Here is a 23,633-nt window from a genome sequence, read left to right on the forward strand (position 1 = left end):
CCTAGAAGCAAATTTTAAATCTTCACTCCCAGCAATATTATGCATGATACGGAAGTAGGACTAAGAAACCAAAATGCTGATGAACCTGGAGGTAACTGAGTTTGGTTCCTACCAACGAACATTCTCCTGCCTCTACGCCCTCACTTATATACTTTAGATGAAGACAAGCCACTTCTCTCCCCAGATTCCAAAGTCTCCCTCATTAGAATTTAGATGTGTGTGGTATTTTTTTTTAAGGGTTTACAAGCCTCTGATGTGACTAGATCCAATGTGACTGTCCAACTTCACATTGGAGGAACTCTTAAGCTCAGAGAGGTTAAGTTTCTTCCCGGAGGTCACAGAGCTCATTAACAGCAGAGTCAGGCTGGTGAAAAATAAACATGCTAGCTGTGAACGCAGCACTCTGTGAATATATGCTGGCCTATAAATGCTCAAAAGCGGGCAGCAAACACAAACTTGGCAAACCACAGCCATTTCCTATGCAACTCATTAGAATGAGAACTACCATCTGTCTGAGAAGTAGCCCTCAGATGAAAGGCACCCCCTAAACCCACGCGATAGTCAGACACACAGAATGCAGTCAACTGGCCTCCTTCACAATATCCTCCGTCTCAAACCAGAGAAGTCCCAATTTACATTTCACAATAGGGCTCTAATAACTAACATGTTTGTGTGCTTATCATATGACAAGCATTTTCTAAGCACTTTGTATACACTATGCTATTTATTCCAAGCGACACGCTTAGATAAATATTACAGGCTTTGTGCTAAAGATGAAGAAATAAAAGAGGTTATGCAACTGGTCCACAGGTCGTATAGCTGGTTCAGTGGCAACGGAGGAAGGCAGAGATTAAAATCCCTGTCTTTCTAACGTAAACCCTAGCACTATGGTAACCAAGATGTTACCTGCTTCAACAGTCAGCACTCCGCAGCATCCTTCTCAACTCTTAAGTTTAAAAATATATCCACATTAATAATTACAGAAGGGGAAACTGTGTGGAGTGGAGTGGCACTCTGTGCCTTCTGCTCAAGGTTTTAATAAACTAAATACAGTGTTAAGAAGTAAAGCTAGGGCTGGGGTGTAGCTTGGTGGTCAGGCACTTGCCTAGTATACACGAGACCGTCGGTTCTATCCTCAGCACTGCAAACAGTACTGTTATTATAATAGTTACAACTTTAAAGGCGGTAATAGATTCTGAATAAATGGTTGAAATAATTCTTGCCTTTTCAAATTTTAAGGTGTGTGTATGTGCACAAGAATCCAAATGTAATTTTAATACCACATTCTAATTTCTTATGAAAGGAAGGAAAGCACCTGAGCACGGATAACTAAAGAGCATATATGACTGAAGGAGCTACGTGAAATTCTTACCTAAGCAGTCCAACATCTGTGCAGAAGGCAGTACGTCAAGTGACAGCACCAAACAGCAGGACTCTTCCTGTCAGAAATCTTCCCTGCCTCTGCTGCGGAACAGGCAGGAAGCGCCCCACCATAAACTGCCAGACACGAAGGCTTCCAAACAGAAGTACAGACAGTGGATAGACACGGCCGTGATTCAAAAGAGCTGGAGCCAGAAGCGTCCTTGAAAAAGGGAGATTGGGGGTGCGTGTTCTAGGGATTGGGGTGTAGAAAGCAGAGCAAAAGGAAGACATGAAAGACCAGGTTTCATCCCAGAAGCTTCTGCTGGGAAGTCAAGGGAACCACTGGGCAGAGAAAGGAAGGAAAGTGTATCCCACAGGCCCTGAGGGCTGGCCAGGTGAGGAGAATGGGGTCTGTTATCCAGACTGGGACAAAGCCAACCAGAGTGGGAAGGTCTATGCTACGATGATCCTACATGGATCTCACACAAGTTCCCTGGGTTCCTTAGAAGGAAAGTAACAAATAAACAGTAACTAATCTCAAAAGCTTCTCCATGGCTTAGTTCTCATTCCCCTGAGTTCGAATAAGGTAGGCTCTCTAAGGTTCCAAATGGTAGGGTCACCATGACCAGGCACTGCACACCTCTGGGCAGCAGAGCCCTGACTATCACTCTGGGAGGACAGGTGCAAGGTCCCATGGCAAATGACAGGACAATGCATGAACTGAACTTCCCTCCCCCTTTGTTATCAAACTGACTGGATCTAGAGTCACCCAGGACAAGCTCTGGGCATGCCTATAAGGGACTTTCTGAAGACACCCTGATTGTAGAGGCACTATCCTACAGAATGGGGTTCTAGAATAAATAGGACAAAGTGGGGTGAGCACCAACCGTCACCACTCTCTGCTTCCTGACCTCAGACAATGTGACCAGCTGCCTCACGCCCCTGTTACCACGCTTTTGACACCACGGTGGACTGTACCCTCAAACAATGTGCCAAAATACAGCCTTTCTCCCTAAAGTCTCTGTGGTGGCTAGTGTTCATTGTCAATGTGACATAATCTAGACTCGCCTGGGAAGAGAGTCTCAACGTTTGATCGTCTATCTAAATCGCATTGGCCTGTGGTCTTGTCTGTAGTGATCGTCCTGGGTGGCACCATTTCGTCAGCTGGGCAGGGAGTTGAAGTAAAGCAGAAAAAGAGCTGAGCTCCAGCAACAGAGCATTAATTCAAAGCTCTCTGCTCTTGACTGTGGATACATTGTAACTAGCTGCCTCAAAATATTGACACCATAGATACCCCATGCCCTCATCTTTCCAAGGATGAACTGTAACCTGAAAATGTGTACCAAACAAACCCTTTCTCCTTTAAGTGGCTCTTGTCTGATTTTTGACCCAGTAACAGGAAGTGGAGCCAAGACAGTTGCTTCTGTCACGCAGCTGTCATAACCACAACGAAAGCAGCCACTGCACACCTGGCCACAGAAGTGACCGCTGTGATTTTATGGGAGCTGCCAATTAAAAACGTCTCTTAACTATGTTACTGCCAGAATTATTTTAACAAAAAGTTAAATGTCCCTGCTTTTTCCTCAGAGGAACAAGATGGCAAGCTTGACAATCCATTCCTGCCCATACCATGCTTACTTAGATAGTTACCAGAACTGTAGGAAAGAAACTCAGGACATAGACTATGTAAAAATAGAAGCCCCCCGGCTACATTTATTTCCAGGTAAACACAGAAACTTTTTAATATAAGTATGCCACATTTAATATTTAGGACACATCTTTGGTTTTGAAAACAAAAGTATTCGCCATTTATCTGAAATTTAAATTAACTGGGCATTGTGTATTTCATCTAAAATCTGGGCTCAGGGTGGCTTTAAGAAAAAGATGGGTATTTCACAGGAGCAAAAGGAGAGCCCTACTACCCACCTCATCCTCCTACCCCTGCCCTCCTACCCCATCCTCCTACCCCTGCCCTCCTACCCTGCCCTCCTACCCCATCCTCCTACCCCTGCCCTCCTACCCCATCCTCCTACCCCAGCCCTCCTACTTCAACATTTCAATTCTAGCCTTATTTCTCTGGTCTTCTATTCCTGGCCTCCTAGGCCTGATAAACCTCGAATACTTGGAAGGAAGGGAAAAACTTTACATAGTTGAAAAAGAGAAAACAAACTTCTGTCTAAGAACAATCATTAATGATGGTTAGAAGAGCAACTTGCCATGTTTATTTCCATTACATACAAGTAATCATCTAAAATGAAGTCCAAGTTTAAAGATTGAGCATCATAATAGATAACTAGAAAGTAAATGTCTTGTTCTTTACAGGAGTATGGCCTGGATATTTTTTGTTTTGTTGTTTGTTTTTTGTTTGTTCTTATTTTTGCTTAGTTTTGTATTTAAACTATTTAGCTTAGCATTAAAGTAATAGGTTTCCTCACAATGTGGTGTGTAAAGTCTTTCTGTATGTGTGTTGCTTTTATTGGTTAATAAAGAAGCTGCTTTCGGCCAATGACTTAACAGAATATAACCATGCTGGAAGAGATACATATAGAGAGAGCAGGCAGAGTCAGAGAGAAACCAAGTAGCCACCAGAGGAGAAAGACGCGAGCCGCCAACTGAAACCTTGCTAGTAGGCCACAACCTTGTGGTAATGCAGAGAATAATAGAATGGGTTCGTTTAGGATATAAGAGCTAGCTAGCAATACACTTAAGCTATTGGCCATGCAGTGTTTTTAATTAATATAGTTTCTGAGTGATTATTTCTGGTCTGGGTATCCAGGAACAAATGAGCAGTCTCCACCAACAATGATGTTTTATTTTATTTCATTTGCTTATTTCTTTATTGAAACAGCTCACACTGTAGCCCAGACTGGCTTGGAACTTGCAGCGACATTCCTACCTTAGCTTCCCAAGTGCTAGGATTAGAAGCATATACCAACACCCACTGTTTACTCTTTAGGAAGTCCAGCACTGTGGTCTAAAGCGAAGTCTTGCATTCCAAATGAAGTACCATGTACGCTGCTCAGATTTAAGCCTGAATAACAGAACAATCACTGTGTAGTATACAAGAGGTCAGGTTTCTATAAGGATCCCAGAGAAGGAAAACGAAGGCAGATGTTTCAAACCTAAGAAATGGGACAAACATCTAGACTACAACAGAGTCGAGAGTGGGGGGCTCAAACTCCAGTTACCACTCTAGGTAACAGATAAGGCAGGCGATGTTCAGGTCAGAATGTAACACTGCAAGAGAAATGCTAGGCATGTTCTGTCTTCACTCTGCTCTAGCTCAGCAGCTAACAAAAAGAAGTCAATGCGGAATTCAGGTTCTGCACACTTGAAACTGTGCAAACCCAGCTCCTATCACCATTCATTGCAGAGAGACTGGAAAAGGTTTTGTAGGCAACTCAGATGGTTTCTGCTAACAAAACCTTCTAACAGGACCAACCATCAAAAAAAAAAAATCAATGATACTTATTATCATAATTAACTGGGAATTTGCTATAAGTCAGGCATTTTTACAGTTCTGCCTAATGGTATAGTAGCTCTCTAAGGCAGCTGTGATGCCCAGTCATAGATGCAGAGAAGGGCAGTACTAACTGTGGTAGTTTGAATGTAACTGGTCCCCATAAACTCAAAGGGAATGGCACTATTAGGAGGTATGGCCTTTTTGGAGGAAGTGCGTCACTGTGGGGGTGGGCTTTAAGGTCTCATATATGCTCAAGCCAAGCCCAGTGCTTTAGTTCACTTCCTACTGCCTGTGGTATCAAGATGTAACTCGTTCACTCTGAGCTCCTTCTCCAGCACCATGTGTGCCTGCATGCGCCATGTTCTGCCTCTTGTGATACTGGACAAAACCTCTGAAACTGTAAGCCACCCCATTAAATGTTTTTTTTGTTTTTTTTGGTTTTTTTTTTTTTTTTAGCTTTCTAAGCGTTGTCATAGTCATGGTGACCCTTCACAGCAACAAAAACCTTAAGACACTAACACATATAATTTGCTTAGTATCATTCAATAAAATTTATACTAAAATTCAAATCCAGGACCAGAATTATGAATACAGCTCAGCAGTAAAGTATTGATCTAGAATGCAGAAGGCCCCAGGACCCTTATTTGAAGATTTTGTTAGTAATAATCATTTGAGTTATCTGCAAAAACATTTTCTTGTCTCTATACCTCTGAAATGAAATGGTGATAGGAACTGGGTTTGCTGAGTTCCAGGTGTGCACAAACCCAGGGCTGGCTGACATTAAAGCCCATATTCCATTCTTTAGATTCATGAGCTTTCCCTGCCAACCTTTAGTTTCATGAAGGATGTATAACTTATAAAAAAAGAAAAGTTCTCCATCCCTATAAGGCTATCAATAAGAAAAAAAGAAAGGAAGAAAGAAAGGAAAGGAAAAAAGAAAAGGAAGAAGGAAAAATAATAAAAAGGAAAATACTAGCTGGAGTACAACATGGGGGACTGAGGTTCTCCCTCACACTAAATTTCTTAATAACTAAGAGTCTGATGTAGAGTGAATGCCTTTATTCAATCTCTTGCCCCTAGAAAAGTTCCTAAAAACAGAAGGCACACAGTGTGTACTTGGTGAATAAATGTCTGGAGAGACGGACAGATGGAAGGATGAATACTCACTATGTCTACTGTTTCAACTTGCTTTTTCTCCATGTATGAGTGTTTCTCTGTTTTAATAACTGATTGGGTTTTTCTGTGATCGCAAACTTAACTTTAATCCCAACCATCCCCACCCTTGCTCCAAATGTTAAAGCCTACTTGTCTTCTGGCCCCACTTCCCTGTTTGTCTAGATCCCATTTTCTTCAAGGCCTGGCTTAAACTCGTCCTGAAGCCTCTGCCAATCAGCAGAACTCATACCGTGTCCTTCTCTTTGGGCCTCCACCATTGTTCAAACTCACTATTTCCCAAGAGATTCACTAGAATATGGTTCACTTTTTCTTTTTCTTTTATTTAACTATGATTATATATATATATATGTGTGTGTATATATGTGTACATATATATGTGTGTATATATATACACACATACATACACGCACACACACATACACACACACACACACACACACACACAAACACACATTCCACAAAGCACTAGTCCTTGATGTCTCACAAATACTAACTACTCATTGATAAAAACACATCTGAGACATGTCTGGCTATGCAGAAGTAAACAGCTGTCATTGCTTTGGGTCATCATCTGTATGTATGCATGTGTGAATGTGTGTCCAGGCACGTAATCACATGTACACACAAATACATGTTACATGTGTGCATAGGTCAGAGGTTGATGCCAAGGGTCTTCCTCAATTGCTCTCCACCTTATTATCTAAGACCCCGTCTTCACTGAACCTGGAACTGACTGGCAGGGCATCAGATCCTAGAGACTTCCTGTCCCTCCCTCTCCAGCACTGGGCCCACAGGCACGCACTGCCAAGCCCAGTGTTTTACATTGGTGCTAGAGGAGCCAATTAGATTCTAATGCTTTCACAGCAAGTACTGTAGTGAGCCATCTCAGGAACATACTATACCCCACCCCCGTCCTGCTGGAGCTTTCCTCCCCATCCCTGCTGTGGCTTGAATGTCTCTGATACACCAAGGTGCTTTTGACTTTGTAACATGTCCCAGCTTCTTTGATAACTGAGACCTGAAAACACCTCAAGCCTCCTGCCCCGTCAAAGACAGTCTGACAAACACTGTTGATGCTATGTTCCATCTCTAATGGCTGATGGAGGAGTCTCTCAGTTACCTAAAATGGTTGAAATAGACATCAATGCGAAAGGCAAAGGCAGAGAGTCATCAATCTTCCATTCTGGAAATTTTGCTTGCTTCCTGGTTTGTCTTTAGAAGATCCCAGATGGTCCTATGGCTCAATAATACACAAAGAGAGATGGTTTTAAATCTGAATTTACTCTTTGCGGTCCTTGGACTCTAGGTAAAGAAACCAGCTGTGAAAAGTAGCTTTGTGGTCTTCCAGCCATGGGGAAAGACAGAGCGGGGAGCGGGGGGAACAAAACCGGGCAGCTTTCCAGAGTAATAAGCAAGGCAATTTGAATAAAAGAGACAAAATATGATAGCGAAGCAAGACTGAGCACACAGTAAAAGCCCAAAATGCAGGGCTTGAGAAGTCGGTTAAGATTGTTGCCAGCAGGGGCCCAAAAAGCATCTGGCCAAGCTAACTCCCGACTTCACACGTGTGGAGTACATGCTTCACATGCGAGCACAGTGCCACTGACTGACCGGTGTCAGTAGAGTCAATAAGTTCTCCGAGGAAAGAAACTATCAGTCCACCCGGACCTGCAGAGGTAGGTCTAGGTGTTGCCACACTCTCGAAGATTGCTCTAAGCGCTTCCTCTCAGCTGTGAATTTACACACCAGGGCTTTTCTGATACTCCTTGACAAACATCGTGTTGCCAATAGGCTATCTGCTCATGTGACATGGTGCCCAGCCCAGGAGGTATTCACTAAACATCCGCTGATAGATGAAAGGAAGGCCAGAATAATAGATAAGTGACTACCCCACTCCAGCCACTGCTCAGCATCTGTCTGGTCCACTGTCTTAGTCAGGGTTCCTACTGCTGTGAAGATACCAGGAGCACAGCAACGCCTACAAGGAAAACACTGAATGGTGGTGACAGCTTACAGTTCAGAGGTTCAGCCCATTATCATCATGGTGGGACATGGTGGCATGCAGGCAGACATGGTGCTGGAGAGGTAGCTGAGAGTTCTACATGCTACAGGCAACAGGAAGTAAACTGTGACAATGGAGAATATCTTGAGCATATATAAACCTCAAAGCCCATCTCTACAATGACACACTTCCTCCAACAAGACCACACCCACTCCAACAAGGCCACACCTCCTAAAAGTGCCTCTTGCTTTGGAGGGGGGTTACACCTACCACCTTTCTTTTCTGCTCAGATTCTGAGTGTCTAGGTCAGTCTCGTGAGTCCGCTGGCTTCGAGAATGTATAGATGGGCACTCCTATGAGACGGGCCTGGAAGAGTGGGCCTCTCGAGAGTCCGTTGACTAACTGGTGAGTGGGCTTCCCAGACTTCCTGAACAGCTCACACTCTGGAGAGCCATCAGATGGGTGAGAAAAGACACTTCCCATTCACAAGATGCTTCCATCTGCCTGGCACTAGGAGATGCTATGTTCTGAGAAACAAGCCAACGGCTCTATTCAAGGTGGATACAGGCAACGCCAAAACATACCCCCCCCCAATAATAAATTCTAGATTCACCCATCAGGGTCCAAACCCGTCTTGAATTGATTACATTTCTGACCTTAAATACCTTCTGGGTGGCAAGCTCAGTGAGTGCTCGCCTATGCTACCAAATAAAAGAGCATTTTCCCCCTTTCCCCCACCTCCCAAATGTGCTGGCTAGGGCTACAGGCACACAGCAACACAGTTGGCTTAAAGGCGACCTCCGTAACACTCCAAGGAGAGAGAGACAGGATGGCAAGAAGACAGATGAGGTAGGAGGTCACTGCAGCACTGGAGTTTGGTAGCAGGCTTGAGTTTCTCCTCTGGGCCTGCCAGAGGAGTCCCAAACTGTTCCCTCTGGAGTTTCTATTTTGTTTGGATAAGGGTGAGTTACACTGACACGGTCCATTCCTGCCCTCATGATTCTCTCCGCCGGGCATAGGCTTCTGACCACTTCACGTGCTTTCTGACAGAAAATTAAATTTCAACCAGGTATAGCCCTGCTGAGTAGCCTTATAATCGACTGTAACCACTTAGCAAGCCCATAGACACCCAGAGGAACTTGGAGAGAAATGTGTTTTGCCAAGTGAAGCTTTTATTTATGTAAAACAGCGCAGGCCTGCTCTGGAGTTCATTTTAGCCTGTGTGAAGCCACTGGAAGTTGTTCAGGTACATGCATCAGTGAGCCCCGTGAGTTCAGGGGCTGCTGTCTCAAATTTCATGTCTTGTCACTGCCAACTGCAAGGATATTTTTCCTTTGGTAGATAACACCCCAGTTAAGAATGTAAAGCTAATAAACTGCAAATAAGGACAAGTACTCTGTCTGTGTTTCTTCTGACCACAGCACCTTCCACAGGCTCGGGGTACCCAGATGGTACACAGCTCCCACTGTTAGAAACTTCAGACTTGGTTAAAAAGGAAAGTCTTTGGTGTAGAGAAAACTGATAGAGAAAACTGACCTGTGGAAATCATAGCGCATTCTCCTGACAGAATGCCTCCAAAAACTTCCCTAAAATGCCTCCTCCTCTCTTTGAACTGTACAGAGCAAGTGCTTGAACCAACCGAGAAGTTAGTCTATCTCTCCACCTCACTAGAGAACCTTCCTGTGGCAGTGATGGAGATCACTGCAGACAGAGGACCACACCAGCACTACATGCAGACGATGTGAGGCTATAGAGACCTCAGCTCTCAGGGAGCTGCTGCATCACATCCTCTCCCTGCAAGGCTCAAGGCTCACTGTAGGAGAGAGGCGTCAAATGGAGTAGGTGCTTACAACGGAACCGTGGCTATGACCACATTACAGGATCTGTACACCATCAAACCAGACCAAAGTCTGGCATGGATAAGGAGGGGCTGATGAGGTCCCATCCCTAGCTGAGGTAACTGATGGCTGCCGGAGAGGGAAAGTCAGTTTTCCTGAGGGTTGTAGATGATGCGAGGTCGTCTCTACTCTACTAGATGGTTCCAGACCCAGGCATGTACAGGCAGCACTACGTGGACTCAGCGAGTTCAGAAACAGAATACATGAAATTGGGAGAGAAATGTGGTAGGGTGGGTAGGAGAATCACTGGAGTGGAGGGAATTGGAGATGAATTTCATTAACAAATACATCACAGGCATGTACAAAATTCTCAAACAATAAAAAATGGTATGAAAAAGAAATGCCATCTAATGCTGGCCCTTTCAGTCTTCGCAAACACATGTCAAGCTCTCATGCTCCCCAGAGGCAGGAACTGTGGCACACATACCTCTGTGTGACCAACAAGCACCCCAGTATCTGCCAAGGTGCTGCACCATGACAAGTGCTGGGAGAATACACATCTCTCTGTTGGCATTCATCAATACACTAGGTTCTGGCTGGGTTGCTGAGAAGACAGAAATGAATAAAAGCTTCTGCTTTTATAGAACCTCTGTCTTAATGTTAGACAAGAAATGAATAAGAAAAATATGAAGTGTAGGAGAAAGATGAGGAAAAAAGAAGCCATGTAAAGGAATGTATAAAATGGTGTATAAACTGGAAATGCGGAGGAAAATACAATCCAAGTACAATGCCATATACATATAAAAATGTCATGATGAAACTCATTATTTCGTGTGATACCTTAAAAAATTAATAAGCCTTTAAAATTAAAGAAGTAAAATGTCTGGGAAAGCCAGGCATGGTGACTGTAATCTCAGTACTTGGGAGGTTGAAGCCAAAGAACTGAGGGCTGTGATTAGCCCAAGCTACATAGTAAAGCTCCGTCTCAAAACAATAATCAAATAATAAGACAAAATCATAAATTCTGAAAAAGAGTGACATTTTGGATAAGACTACCAGAAAAGGCTTTCCTGGGAAGGTTTGAGCCAGGAAGCTCACTGTAGAAGAAACATTCTAGAAAAATGGGAGAGAAATGAAGGAAGACTGAGGTAGGTACATGGTGTGTCTAAGGTGACCCCGGGGCCCTTATGACTGGAAACTCACAAACAAGGTGAAGGTGGAGGGCAGTAGGCGACAAGCCAGGGAGGCCCAGAAGGCTTGTCTGGATTGTCTTACAGGAAGGAATTGCGGTTTTTTTCCCCTGAGGGATTTTTTGACAAAGTTCAGGCAAGGGGGAACCAATTAGGGGAAGATTGAGATAATCCAGACACAAGGTAAGTGACGTGGGCCCAGGAGAGGCATGGAAGATGATAAGACTCGGGAACGGATCCTTACAGCAGACGTGGCAGATGCTGCTGCTATGGACGGGATATGGGGAGGAGGCGAAAATGAGGGGTGTCAAGGACAATTGAGAAGGGGAGAACTAGGCAGACAATTCCATACAAATTGATTTTTAGCTGCACCATACACAATCAAATGTCACTGAAGCTAAGAAAAGCCTGTATATAAACTCTGCGGTTGCAAGTTCAGTATGGTCTGGAGACAGGAATCTAAAGTTAACAGCATTGGAAATGTATTTAGATCCTCTAAATAAGGCTGGTACAGCCAAACCAAACACTAGCTCCTAAATGCTCCTACTTCTGATCACTAATCAACTTCCATAAATAATGTCTCCAATGGCAATAATTCCTAGGTTTGCCAAAGCAACCTGATCAAAAGTAATGAAATTGCTTTTAAGAGCTGAGAACTATTGTCCATTGATAGCTGCTGAGGGAGTGAGAATCGGTTTTTAAGGGTATGGCCACTGGCTGGTCCACCATGCTCCAGTGCATGCCACACGCCCAGGTGAAGGTGGGCAGCATGGACTGTAATGGATGAGCTTTGAGAAATGAGGACACCAAGTTGGGTGGGTAAGGAAGAGGAGTGGAGCTGGGAGGAGTTGGGGAGATGACTATAATCAAAATACAATGAGCACACAATTCTCAAAGGATTAATAAAAGAAAAATTGTTAAGTATAAGAAAATTAAATTTACTTTTAGACAATTTAAGACTTTTTATAAAAACACATTCACAGAGCAAGGAGAAAAATTCTTTCACTAGGCCATATGTTCATCTTAAGATGATCATCTAAATCTATGACTATCAATCCATAAGTCTTCAGATATTAACACAATTTGCTGAAATGTAATGTGGCCAGATCTTTCGCTGTGAGCTTCATAAGACTTCCTTACTTCATTCACACAACAACCTAATAGGTTAAGAATTCTCATTGTTCCATTTTACTAACCAAGAAACAGGCATTTAGGGCTTAAGACACATGTCCAAGGTTGTAACTGGTGAGTGTCTGGGAACTACAGTGAGAACTCAATGATTCTAAAGGCAGGTGACCACTGGGGAGCAAGAGAGCCTCAATTATCCACTACACTGGCTGGGTATTAAGGGAGAGAGGGAGGGAGGGAGGAACGGAGGGAGGGAGGGAGGGAGGGAGGGAGGGAGGGAGGGAGGGAAGAGCAGATCACAGGATATACTCCATAAAGCAGGAGTATGGATGTGCTAGGCCTAGACCAAGAACTAACTGATAGTTATACAATGCCCTATAAGCCAAGGGAAGCAATATTGAATTAGATGACAAGTATCATAGCAATAGGGAAGACGTCTACAAAGGGATCTTGGATGGATAATTGCCATCCTAACCATGCCCCCTTTATAGATCCTATCCACTGAAAAAATTTCAGAAATTCCCTAAAAGGATAGAGACATGTCCTTGTGCAATGTACAAGGACGCAATCAGAAGGAGGTCTATTTAACAGGGCCATGTCCTCAGGGTCTATGGGGATATCAGAATCAATAGTTAAGGGCTGGACCCTGGCAGTGGTGCTGTAATAATCTCCCTTAAGTGATTCTTGTTGACCAAGGAAGAGCCAGTCCACTAGCCTACCCTTTCCAGTGCTGGGGTATTCAGCTGGGCAATTAACAAACATTCTTGGAGTAGACACTAAGGGCCAGGCATCGGTCCAAGCACACTGCGAATATAAACTCAATTCCCCTGCAGCCATCATTTTAGGCAGATGATTTTACCATCATCCATTTTCTACACGGTAAGAAACGAAATTTCAGAAAGGTTAAATGGCTCACTAAAGGTCACAGAAGACTTAGGTCACGGGGAAAGGTGGCCTTAAAACCCAAGCAGTCTAGACCCAGCATGGACCCTTAGTAGCGGTCACAGAGAGCTTCAGTTGTCACTGTGGCATACCTGAGAAGAAGGAACTCTTCTCCATCAGTCTGGCCTGTGGCATGTCTGCGGTGCATCTTCCTGACTGCTCCCAGGAGGACCCAGTCCACCATGAGCGGTGCTACTCCTGGGCAGGTGGTCCTGAGTCATATGACAAAGGCAGCTGGGTATGAGCTGGAGGAAGCAAGCCAGTGACCAGCGTTCCTCCATGTCCCTGTTTCGGTTCCTACCTGGGGCTCCTACCTTGGCTTCCCTCGCTGACAGACTACGAAATAAAATAAACTCTTTCCCCTCCAAGTTAGTTTTGTTGGAGTCGTTTATCCTGGCCGCCGAAAGCAAACTGGGACAGCTACTCTGGAGAACTACCTTTCTCTCAGAAGATGGCCATCTTCAGACGTAGCCACTACGTCGTCTGGTCAACAGAGTGAGTTCTAGGACAGCCAGGGCTACACAGAGAAACCCCATTTCTAAAAATCAATAAATACATCATAAATAAGTAAATGCATCTGTGACGAGATAAATCAAGGGACTGGCACAAACCAAAGATGTCTGCCAACATAGTACTGGTCAAAGAGCGAGCTGAGCTCACTTTGTACATTACTGAAGCAATAAGTGAGGAAACCCAGCCAGTGAAGAGGCCAGCAGCTGTCACCTACAGGTTACGCTCAAAACCTTCTCCCTAGCTTGTGTCCCCTAAGCAAAAGACCCCACTTAGCCCTCATTCAACCTCTGCCTCATCGAGTATGAATCCTAATATACATAGTTGACACAATTATTCTTACAAGTCTTGTTTTAAGAAATATGGGGTTCAGAGATGACTTAGCCATTTTAGGGCTTGTTGCACAACCCCAAGGACCCACACAAAAGCCAGGTACTGCCTCAGGGGTCTGTAACCCCAAGCAACATGCCTAGGAGGCAGGACAGGTGGATCCCAGTGACTGGCTAACTAGACCAGCGGAAACAAACTTCCTCCTTAGTGAGGAGGCTCTGTCTCAAAAAAATAGAGAGCTAAAGAGGTGGCTCAGCTGGTAAAGTGGCCTGCTGCCGAAGCAGACTGTAAGCTTGATCCCCGGAACCCACTGGTCGGAAGAAGAAAAGGAATCCCTGTAGGTTGTCCTCTGACCTCCCTACATACATCCATAAACACACACACATGCATGCGCGCAAGCACACACATGCTACACACGTGTGTGAGTACACATCAAGTGTGCGTGCTAAAGAAATAAAAATAAGTAAAGGAAAAAGGTAGCCATCAATCAAGAATGACATTCTGATCATCAGCTCTGGCCACCACAGATTCTGGAGCCCTTTCTCTGCCCACAGTTCCTATGCGAGCTGTACTTCTCAAAGCAAGCAACTCAAAGGACAGACCACTAAATGTGCAGACTCTTCACAGTTATCTCAAAGCACAGAAGGAATGGCTCTAAGGAGGCCGGGCAATGAACCTACCTCCCTAGTACCTTCCCCTAGTGACTCCTATACACATCCAGATGAGCAGCATCTCATCTAGTTTGTCAAAAACTTAGCTCAGATCCGTCCTCCTCTTTGCCTCGAGCTTTGTCTACAGCAGCTCCCTCTGTCGTCATAAGCTGAAGTGTCTGTCTTCTTCACGGTCTGGAGGAGAGTTCCCACAGCCTGTGCTTCTCACTGTCTCCACCTCAGTCCTCAACCTTTTATTCTGCTCTGGAATGTCAATGTTCAGTCCCACATCCCTAGCAATGTTAAAAGGTACAGACTGGGATGAGCTTCCTTTCTTTGCATTTTTACATCCATATTTAGTTGAATGTGAGCAAAAACAAACCCAAACCACCAAATACGTAGAACCTGTGGTTCTAGAAGTCAAAGTGGGGCTTGAGGAAAGATTAGTACAAAGTGAAAGAACGAGTTTGGTTTTTTGCTTGTTCGCTTGCTTTTTTAAAAAAAAATATTAAATTATAGTTCAGGTGGCAGTGAAATAAGAAGACTTATAAACTGGATAGACTTTGCTCTACCATGTCCTCAGCTCAGCCATGTTTATCCATTCTGCGGCCTGAGCAGAGGCTCTGTCCATGCCTTTCTGACGGCGGTGTCCAAGCTTGGCACGTTGTGTCCTCTACAGGTATGTCTTTGAACATGACCTAAACTTTGACACTCAATGTGCATGCCCTCCTTCCAGAAGCCTTCCTGAATTCTCCCAACCCTCCTAGCACATTCTGGCTTTGAACTTCCAACCTACTGTAGTGCCTGCCACTTCTTTGGAACTGAATGACCACTTACGCGTCTATATGCATCTGCTTTGGGTCCTTCCCCTAGAGAAAAGCAAGCTCCTTGAGAGTAACCTGTGGCCTCTTATTTTATCCCTGGGTGAGTTAAATGGAAAGATTCCCTAGTAGAATTTGATCACATAGGGAACTCCGTGGGCAGGTGAGTGCAGAGCCGGCTGAGGTATTCCACAGTAAAGAGAGGAGCCACTGTTTTCTGTTCTTCTTCAACATTCTGCACGTTGGATTACTTCAGGCCGGGCTTCAGAGCCATACCTATGAACAGGTACATCTCTCCATTTCTTCCAAGAATGGTACTCAAAGTTTAAGCCCAGGAAAGTCTACCTACAGCTGTGATGCTGTGGGTGTACCTGGGGGGACAGACATGGAAAAGGTGGTCCCTTTGCAACTTGACTGCTTCCAGGTGTCTCGGCACTGTTGCTGGGGTCCCCACCCTCACTCCAGAGAGTAGCCTCAGCATTTCCCAGTCCCAACCAGCTCACCACTCGATTCATTCTTTGGACTGTTCTTGGTCTTGTTTTTAATCTGTCCAATGCCTGTCATATCCAATTCACACTTGCTACAAGGCAGAAGAGATAATGATTTTGAAAGCACTTTACGTTATCGCACACAATAAAAATGTCAGGGCCACAGCATATGAATCTGCAGGGCTAATAAATAGCCTGGGAAGCCAGACAGGCTGTTCCCCACTGGGCAAACAGTGAGCAATAGGAGGTGAGGGCTCAACTTCCAACCCACCTGTGCTTGCTGGGCGACCTTGGGGACCCACTTAGCTTCTCTGGAACTCAATGTCCTTGCGTGGAAATGTTGCCTGTGCACTAGAAGATCTGGTCTAGAGCCAAAACCAGCATAAATGTAAGAACCTTGGAGAATGGCTATAAAGCAACAAGCTCTGACTGCACACTTCCCTAGAAGAGCCAAGGAGAGAGAGTAGGATCCTGTTCTGCCCTGCGTCTGGAGGAGCCCCCAGTTCAGTGCTACCAGAGACACTCAGATGCATCCTTCCAACTGAAACGCGCATGTGGAAAACACAGACCTGCCGTTCACCTTCAATGCTCTCTGCCCTCTGTTTATCCCCACTTAGCACCTCCTGCAAAGTGCCCCACCTTCCTGCTACTCTAGTCAAAGTTTTCTTCTCCTTTTTATGCAAAACCACAGATGTTTAACACTCAAGTCTGTTTCTGAAGTTAGTTATCCCTCCAAGGCCCTTTGGGTATCACCATGGATAACAGTAGATTGACTGCGAGCCAGAAGGAAAGGAAAGTCGAGTTCAGGATCCTATGGCTTGCCTGCTGTCTAAAGTAGAAGTCACAGATCTAGAGCTCAGCTCATGTGGCTTACAAGGGTTGTCCTGAAAGCCCTGTTAGTAACCATGGTTCCCGGAAGGTTCTATCACAGGCAGGAGCAGAAAAAGAGCAGATTCTCCCCCTCCCATTTCCCCCTAAAACTCCCCGTCCATAAAAAAATATGTTTACTATACGAGGTAAAATGATATGCCAAGGACATGTGCACATCTGACCCCTAAGATATTCATGAAGTTATCTGTGTTTTCAGCAGAAAGCGGGTCTTCTGCAACTCTTCATGAGGCAGTACAGACAGCTCCCTGTGCAAACCAAAGCATCCTGAAAATATATTCATCCATAGCAACACTTGCTCCAGATAGAAGCATGTAGCAAACCTGAAGACAGAGCTATTCGTTTCCTAATTTAACACTGTTCCTCCGAGAAGAGAGGGGGTGGGAAAGGCTGGTTTCTCTAACTGCCCGAGTGTCAAGGTTGAATGTATCTGGTTTAAGGTATATTGGCAAGGCCTTTTTTTTTTCCCAAATCCCTAATATTTGACAGTGTAATCAGTTAACAATGAACTAACTTTCAAAAATAGTGTTTGATCCTACAGAGTCTTGGCAATCAAAGCATGGAAGCATATCACGTTAAGATTCTAAGTCCCGACTTCTATAACCACAGAGTCCTTTTTAAAATACAGCATTTTAAATAGATGGGCAAAAACAAGCTGGCCTGATGTTTCTGGTACTGACACCGTCTTGCTGTATGTCAGCAGATGAGTTAACCAATGATTTAGGAACAAGGAGGCTTCCTACCAGAGGGATCTTTAAAACGACTCACTGGGCTACCCAGGACCACGCCAGGATGCACAAGAACCTCCAGTCTGAGCTACACGTGTCTCTCCAAGGACAGAGAGACTCACACACACACAGTCACTCAGCCAGCCCACCATTCACTTGCAGAAGGTCCCCTCTGCCAAGCTATGCACCTGCATTCTTGGGCTCTCCCAACTCGCAAACCCACTGCACTGCCCATTTTGGGCACAAAGGAGACCGGAGATAGTGCCCACCTGGCAAATCTCATCTTTCTTATCCTAATGTGTATGTCCCTCCAGCTACGAAATGAAACGTGCATCTTCAAGGAAATTGAGACGTATACGCACACACAAACACACATCCTTGAGCCTCACGACCAATCCTGAGGTAGCAGGTCTTTCCCTGGGACCCCGGGTTCCTGGACGTGTAGGGGCTGGACTCACCCAGTCCTCGAAGTGACGGCTCCCATTTTGCAGCAGCTCCTCGAACTGGATGGTGCAGTTGGCCACGAAGTCGTCGTAGCCTATAGGAGCATCATGAAAGACAGCCAGCTCGATCTTGCGCCCATTGCACACATCAGTGACGAACTCATCGTGCCAGGCCGGGCTGTTGGTCTTCTGCTTGGTGGCTGTTTGGCCGATGCGCGAATCGTCCACGTTGAGAGCAATGTAGGGGTCCAGAAGGAAAGTCTGTGGCCGGGGTCCCACCGCATGGCGTAGCGACCAGGCTGTGGGCTTCAAGCTCACGGCCTCGCAGATTTTGATCTTAAGAAGGCCATTGAACACTACCATGGTCAGGGCGGGGAACTAGAGCCGGGTTCACTCAGTCCGCCCCGAGGGCAGGAATGAAGAGCAAGCAGCAGGCACGCTGGGAGCCTGGGGGGACTCCTGGGTCCCCTCTCGCCCCACCCCACTCTCGCTACACCTTGTGGCGCTGCGCCCTGGCGCCGGCGATTCTCAGCGTGTGCATGTATTTCCTCGCCGGATTCCTAACGGAAAACAGGGAGGGGGGAGAGTTGGAGACGTCCGTTTTTGGAGCAAGTCTCTCCCCCCAACCACTGGCGACACCTCCACGGGAGGAGACAAGCTGTCGCCTCCTCTGCAAGCCGCGGGGGCTGACTTGCTGCCTCTCTGGTTCTCCGGGTCCGTGTGCGGAGAAGCAGGCGCCGCTCCCGGCGCTCACCTACCTTTCCGAAACATAATCCCCCGGCAATTTCGAGTCCCGGAGGGGGAGGGGGCGACTGGACGGGGCGGGGACGAGAACCGGGGGCGCAGATTTCAACCAGGATCCTCTTCGCCCACCCAGCGCCTGCCTCGGACGGCGCGGGGTGGAGGGTGAACTGAGGGATGTGCTGTCTATCCGGAGGGATGCATGTCGAGAGGAAATGGTCCTCCCCGGAGCCAAATTTTTTAAAAATCCACAAGCCTCACAGCCAGCCCGGCCGCCGCCTCTGGGGCCAAGCAGTGGAGCGCCGCAGCTGGCGATCGCGAGGTGCCCGATTCCCGGGATCTCACATCCGCGCGGGCACTGGAGGTAGAGGTGGCCGCCACTCGGGCTCTGGGCGCAGGCCGGCACCCGGCGGTGCGCAGCGCGGCGGCGGGGCAGGGACTGCGACTCGGCGCGGCCCCTCCTCCCGGCCGCCGGCGCCCGCCCGCCCGCCTCGCTCTCCGCGTCCGCGCTCTCGGCACGGCCGGCTCGCCGCCGGCCAGAGCGCTCAGCCCGCGATCTCCTTCCCTCGATCACCGTGCGAGCGAGTCTCCCTCCCTCTAATGCAGGAAATGCGCAAAAGACGTCAGTGTGTGTGTGTGTGTGTGTGTGTGTGTGTGTGCACGCGCGCGCGCGCGCGCGACAGTGTTTGGGGAAATAGAAAGTTTTGCCGGTTGGGGGAGCAATACGGCAAAAGTGAGCTGAGCAGAAAACAGCAGCGAGCCGGTCAGCCCGGTCCGGTGGCGCGACGTGCGAGGAAACTGAGGGAGGACTCCGCGAGGAACCCGGGAGGGTGGCGGCTCTGGGATACGGGGACGAGTGTCGCAGGTCGAGTCTATGCGCCTCTAGTCCGCACCGGGAGAGCCGGGTCTGCACCCAGAGAGCCCGGGGAGGGTGTATGAGGGGGAACGACACGCATCTCTTGCACTCTCTGCAGCCAACACTACTTTGTAGAACCGGGGTTAGGGAAATGGAGGGGGCGCAATGTTCCAGAAGTCTCAGCAATTTTCCCCACTCTGCCTAGAGTGCGGCAGTTACCAGCAGCCCGCGGGAGAGCTGGCCTGTCTGTCCCTCAGTCCCGGGATTCTCCACTGTGCTGCGATGGGGGAGGGGCTACCCGGACTGTTGAGCTCTTTTGCTGGGTGTGAGTTTTAAAACCTAATCTTCCTCTTCCTTTTCCTTGGGGAGACTGTCCCCTCTAGGGATCTGTCCCGGACTTGCTCGGTAGCAAGAACTTGTTGACAAGTAGAAGCCTGGTATAATCCCGGCCCGGTTCGGTTCGAGAGTCTTTATTTATCAAAGTGACTCCTCCTACACATGGGGGACCTCGCGTGTGCCCTTTATGGGGACAAGGCTAGGATCCACGCGCTGACAGCGGGCGTCTAGGCTGCGGGAAAGCCGGCTGAGCACTCCTGGGGGGCCGTGGTTGTATCCATGCTAATTTCCTCCGTAACCTTTAAACTCTCTCTCTCTGGAAAAGGCAACGGCGGCGGCTGGTCACGTGAGGCGAGCCCTCGGCTGCTAGGGAAGAATTTCCTCCGCCCGGGATCGGGACCGGGAAAGGCGGCGGGCGTGGGGGGCGGGGGTGACAGCCCTGAGCCAACGGGACTAGGAAATCTCGGAGGGCCGGGACGGAGCGCGCCAGGCCCAGAGCGCCGAGCAGCGGGAACTTCCAGCCGGCGCCCAGGAAGGGGCTGGTGCAGCAGCTCCGGGCTGGGTGAGTGGAAAAAAAAAAACCTCCGCCCTCACCCGTGTGCCAAGGCAAGTCCGGCTGTTCGTAGGGATCGTGAAAAGCTGAGTGTTTTTCTGGCGACTGTGATAAGTGTAGACCAAAATGTACAAACTGCATCCCGTTCAATTTTTTTCTCTGGAAAAGGGTTATCATTCCCTGTGGCTTAAAGACTAGGCAAGAGGCAGTCTCCAGGAACGCCATATCAAGTGCAGTACGATTCCCCAACACCCCCCCCCAAAAAAAAAAAAAGATCTCAGGAGTTTCACAGGCATTCAGGCGGATCTCCTCCCAGAGTTGAAACTTGCTGTCACGCCTCACCACCCGCGCTCAGTGTACTAATAGTTGGAGATGGTTCTGTTGCATGGGATAAATTGGTATATAGGTGCTAAAAATGCAGCCTTGGGAACGATTATGAACTTAAGATCATTGACGCTTGAAAAATAATAATGATTTAAAAACTTCCTTTCAGGACATACATTAAAAAGTAATGGCAAATGAGACGTTATCTTTAGACTGTGTATTTAGGACGCAGGCCCAGCGCTAAAGAAACGATAGGGATACATTCCTAAGTTTAAAGAATGCCAAGAAGCTCATTAAACAAAATAGTATTTAAGCCATTTTTAAAAAATAAAAGGTAATGTAAATTTCCAGGATGAACAAAATGTCAGTTTTAGATCATTTTAAATAACTCACAACATCCAGTTTGCTTTCCTCAGATTATTGACACCCATTAAGTTGATTTGCCCTCCAGTAGTCCAGGGCCTGCTGGGCAGTCCAGCAACTCAGGGATTTCTTAAACTTAGAGAACCTGGCTTAGCAAGGTAGTGTTCCTGACTTAATAAGGTAGTGTTCCTGACTTAACTAGTTGGTGTTCCTGACTTAACTAGGTGGTGGTCCTCACTTAACTAGTAGCATTCCTGAGTTAACTAGCTGGTGTTCCTGACTTAACTAGTTGATATTTCCCACTGTCTTACTGATTTTTGTCTGTCAGATCCTAGCTGACATGCCAATAGAATTGGAATGGAAAATCATTGGCCTAAATCCTCTTTGGGGTATATTAAACAAGAAATGTTTAAAATTAAACACTAAATTTGAACTTTTGGGATACATTGTACCCCTTCCCCTCTCCTCCCACACCCTGCTTCCCGTAGGCAAACATATTAAAGACTTAAAACATAGGAGTCTTTTGCCATCTCTTTAACTACCTTAAAACAGCTAAGCCACATGCTTCCAATACTGTCATCCAGCATCCTGGTTAAGGTTATAGAGGGGAAAAATGCCTGTCTCTTAAGAGGCTACCTGTGTGCACAGTCAGACTGCCATTCTTAGGGTGAACAGTTTCAGTCTACCTTCAATTCCAGGTCTTTTGCATCAGGAATACAAAACACTTGACCAATAATAATAATAATACAGTGCCAGTAGAGTATTGGCTGAAACTCTATATGAAAAGGGAGCATGCTGGTGCTGTTCATGCAAACACTGCTCTCATTACAGCCTCCCCTCACCCCCGTTTTTTGAGACAGGGTCTTTCTGGGTAGCTTTGGAGCCTGTCCTGGAACTCACTCTATAGACCAGGTTGGCCTCGAACTCATGGAGATCCGGCTGCCTCTGCCAACCCAATTGCTGGGATCAAAAGCGTGTACCACTTCAGTATAAGGGAACACTATTAAATTTGTCTAAAATCGCCTGCTTCAGACTCCAAATGAAAAGGAAAACAGTCCTTTGCCAGCTAGGGCTGAGAATGTAAACTTCTGATCATAATTACGACATGGTTCATCCTTCTCTTGGCCCTGCATGTCATGTAAAGGACAGGAAGCCAACTGTATATACATTGAGTAAAACAACGTTTTGGATTTTAACAGTAGTCTAGTTATTTCGTAAGCTTTGGGAGAGGGCAGAAGAGAGGAAGAAAAATGATGTAAGAATGTAACAAAGACAATCAAGCTGGGGGCATGGGGAAGGACTAGTGTCCCAGTGCAGTGAGCCTGCCCAGGGCAGTGCAGCCCATGTCGCAACAGCAGTTCCAGGAATAGACGCAGCATCCCTTGCCTGGGGGAGCTTAGGGAAGCATCACCGCCAGACCCTTTGAGTCAGAATCCCTGCCCCAGCAGACAGGGAAAGGAGGCAAGGAGAACAGACCACGAAGCACATGGAAGGAGTATCTAGTATCTAGTATTAACTAGTAGCTAGTAACTAGCATGGCTTATTCAGGTAGGAACAGAAGAGGAAGTAGGTGGGAACCCGAAAGTTCTAGGGCATGCAGATGGGGCCGAACTGCTCAGAGACACAGAACATTCTAGTGGCTGAGAAGTATTGCTAGAATGCATTCTTTTAAAAGTCAGTTTTGTGTCAGGGTATAACTCAAGGGTAGAGCCTTTGCCTAGTGTGTTTCAGGGGGGCCCTGTGTTTTGTCCCTCGAACTGTAGTGGGGAGGCACAGGGAGGATAGCAAACACCTGTCTTCTGTCTTCTGTAACTTCACCCCAGCAGACTCACCTCGAAACAGGGTGGCAGAGAGATGTACAACGGAGGATGATTTGCACTCTGTTCATAATGAACCCGTCTGTGCGTGTGGTTTAGATCTGCTAATGGCGGCGGCAAAGGAGGGGCCAGAACCTTTTAGTGTTTATAAGGTTCCTTATATCTGTGTCCCTGCTGCTGTGCCAATCCTTGTCATTTATAGACACTCGGTGGGCCTTGAAAGGTCACCATGATCAGGGTCTATCATCCATCCCTCACAGGCTCCATGGGAAAGAATTCAGCCACCTAGGCCTGGGGATACCTTGCGCACCAGCATGAACAGTAGCCTTCACCGGCCTGGCCAGCGCACCCCAGCCTAGCTCCCATCCACTCCAGCACTCCCAACTCTCTCCTAGACCCACCTTTCTTTCTTGGGCTGTGGGATGGCTTTTACCTCGCCTACCGTGACTAATTTTGGTCCTGGTTCTACTCTGAACTCCATTCCTGTAACTCAGAGGCCAACTTTCACTTGAACCCACAAGGAGATAGAGGGATCAATGGTCACCCCATAAAGATTAAAAATGGATGCAGGGAAGTGATGGCCTGGTACCCTTTTTCCATAGTTTCCTGGAATGACATCCCACTGTCTAGGACACCACATGGAGATAATATCCCGTATATCTGCTCCTTTCTCCTGTGTTGTGC

The 23,633-nt window shown here is 46.7% G+C and overlaps 1 protein-coding gene across 5 annotated transcripts in view; it reads right to left on the reverse strand.

Annotated features, from left to right (window-relative positions):
* The window catches only part of Prkce (protein kinase C epsilon), a 515,277-nt gene extending 495,978 nt beyond the window's left edge, over nucleotides 1-19,299 (reverse strand). Inside the window, exons 1-2 of one of the 5 annotated variants that reach the window (XM_085690953.2) lie at nucleotides 18,718-19,281; nucleotides 17,879-18,519 (exon numbers count right to left, since the gene is read on the reverse strand). In XM_085690953.2, coding sequence (XP_085547079.1) covers nucleotides 17,879-18,322 — 444 coding nt within the window. In that variant the 5' untranslated portion in view covers nucleotides 18,323-18,519; nucleotides 18,718-19,281. Of the gene's footprint in view, nucleotides 1-17,878 lie in introns of all 5 variants that reach the window. The other 4 variants (XM_085690952.2, XM_085690954.2, XM_085690955.2 and 1 more) reach the window with 4 other exon arrangements.
* Between the last annotated feature and the right edge of the window lie 4,334 nt (nucleotides 19,300-23,633).

The sequence above is a fragment of the Myodes glareolus genome, chromosome 6 (genome assembly GCF_982192425.1).
Source record: "Myodes glareolus chromosome 6, mMyoGla1.1, whole genome shotgun sequence".
Lineage (NCBI taxonomy): Eukaryota > Metazoa > Chordata > Mammalia > Rodentia > Cricetidae > Myodes > Myodes glareolus.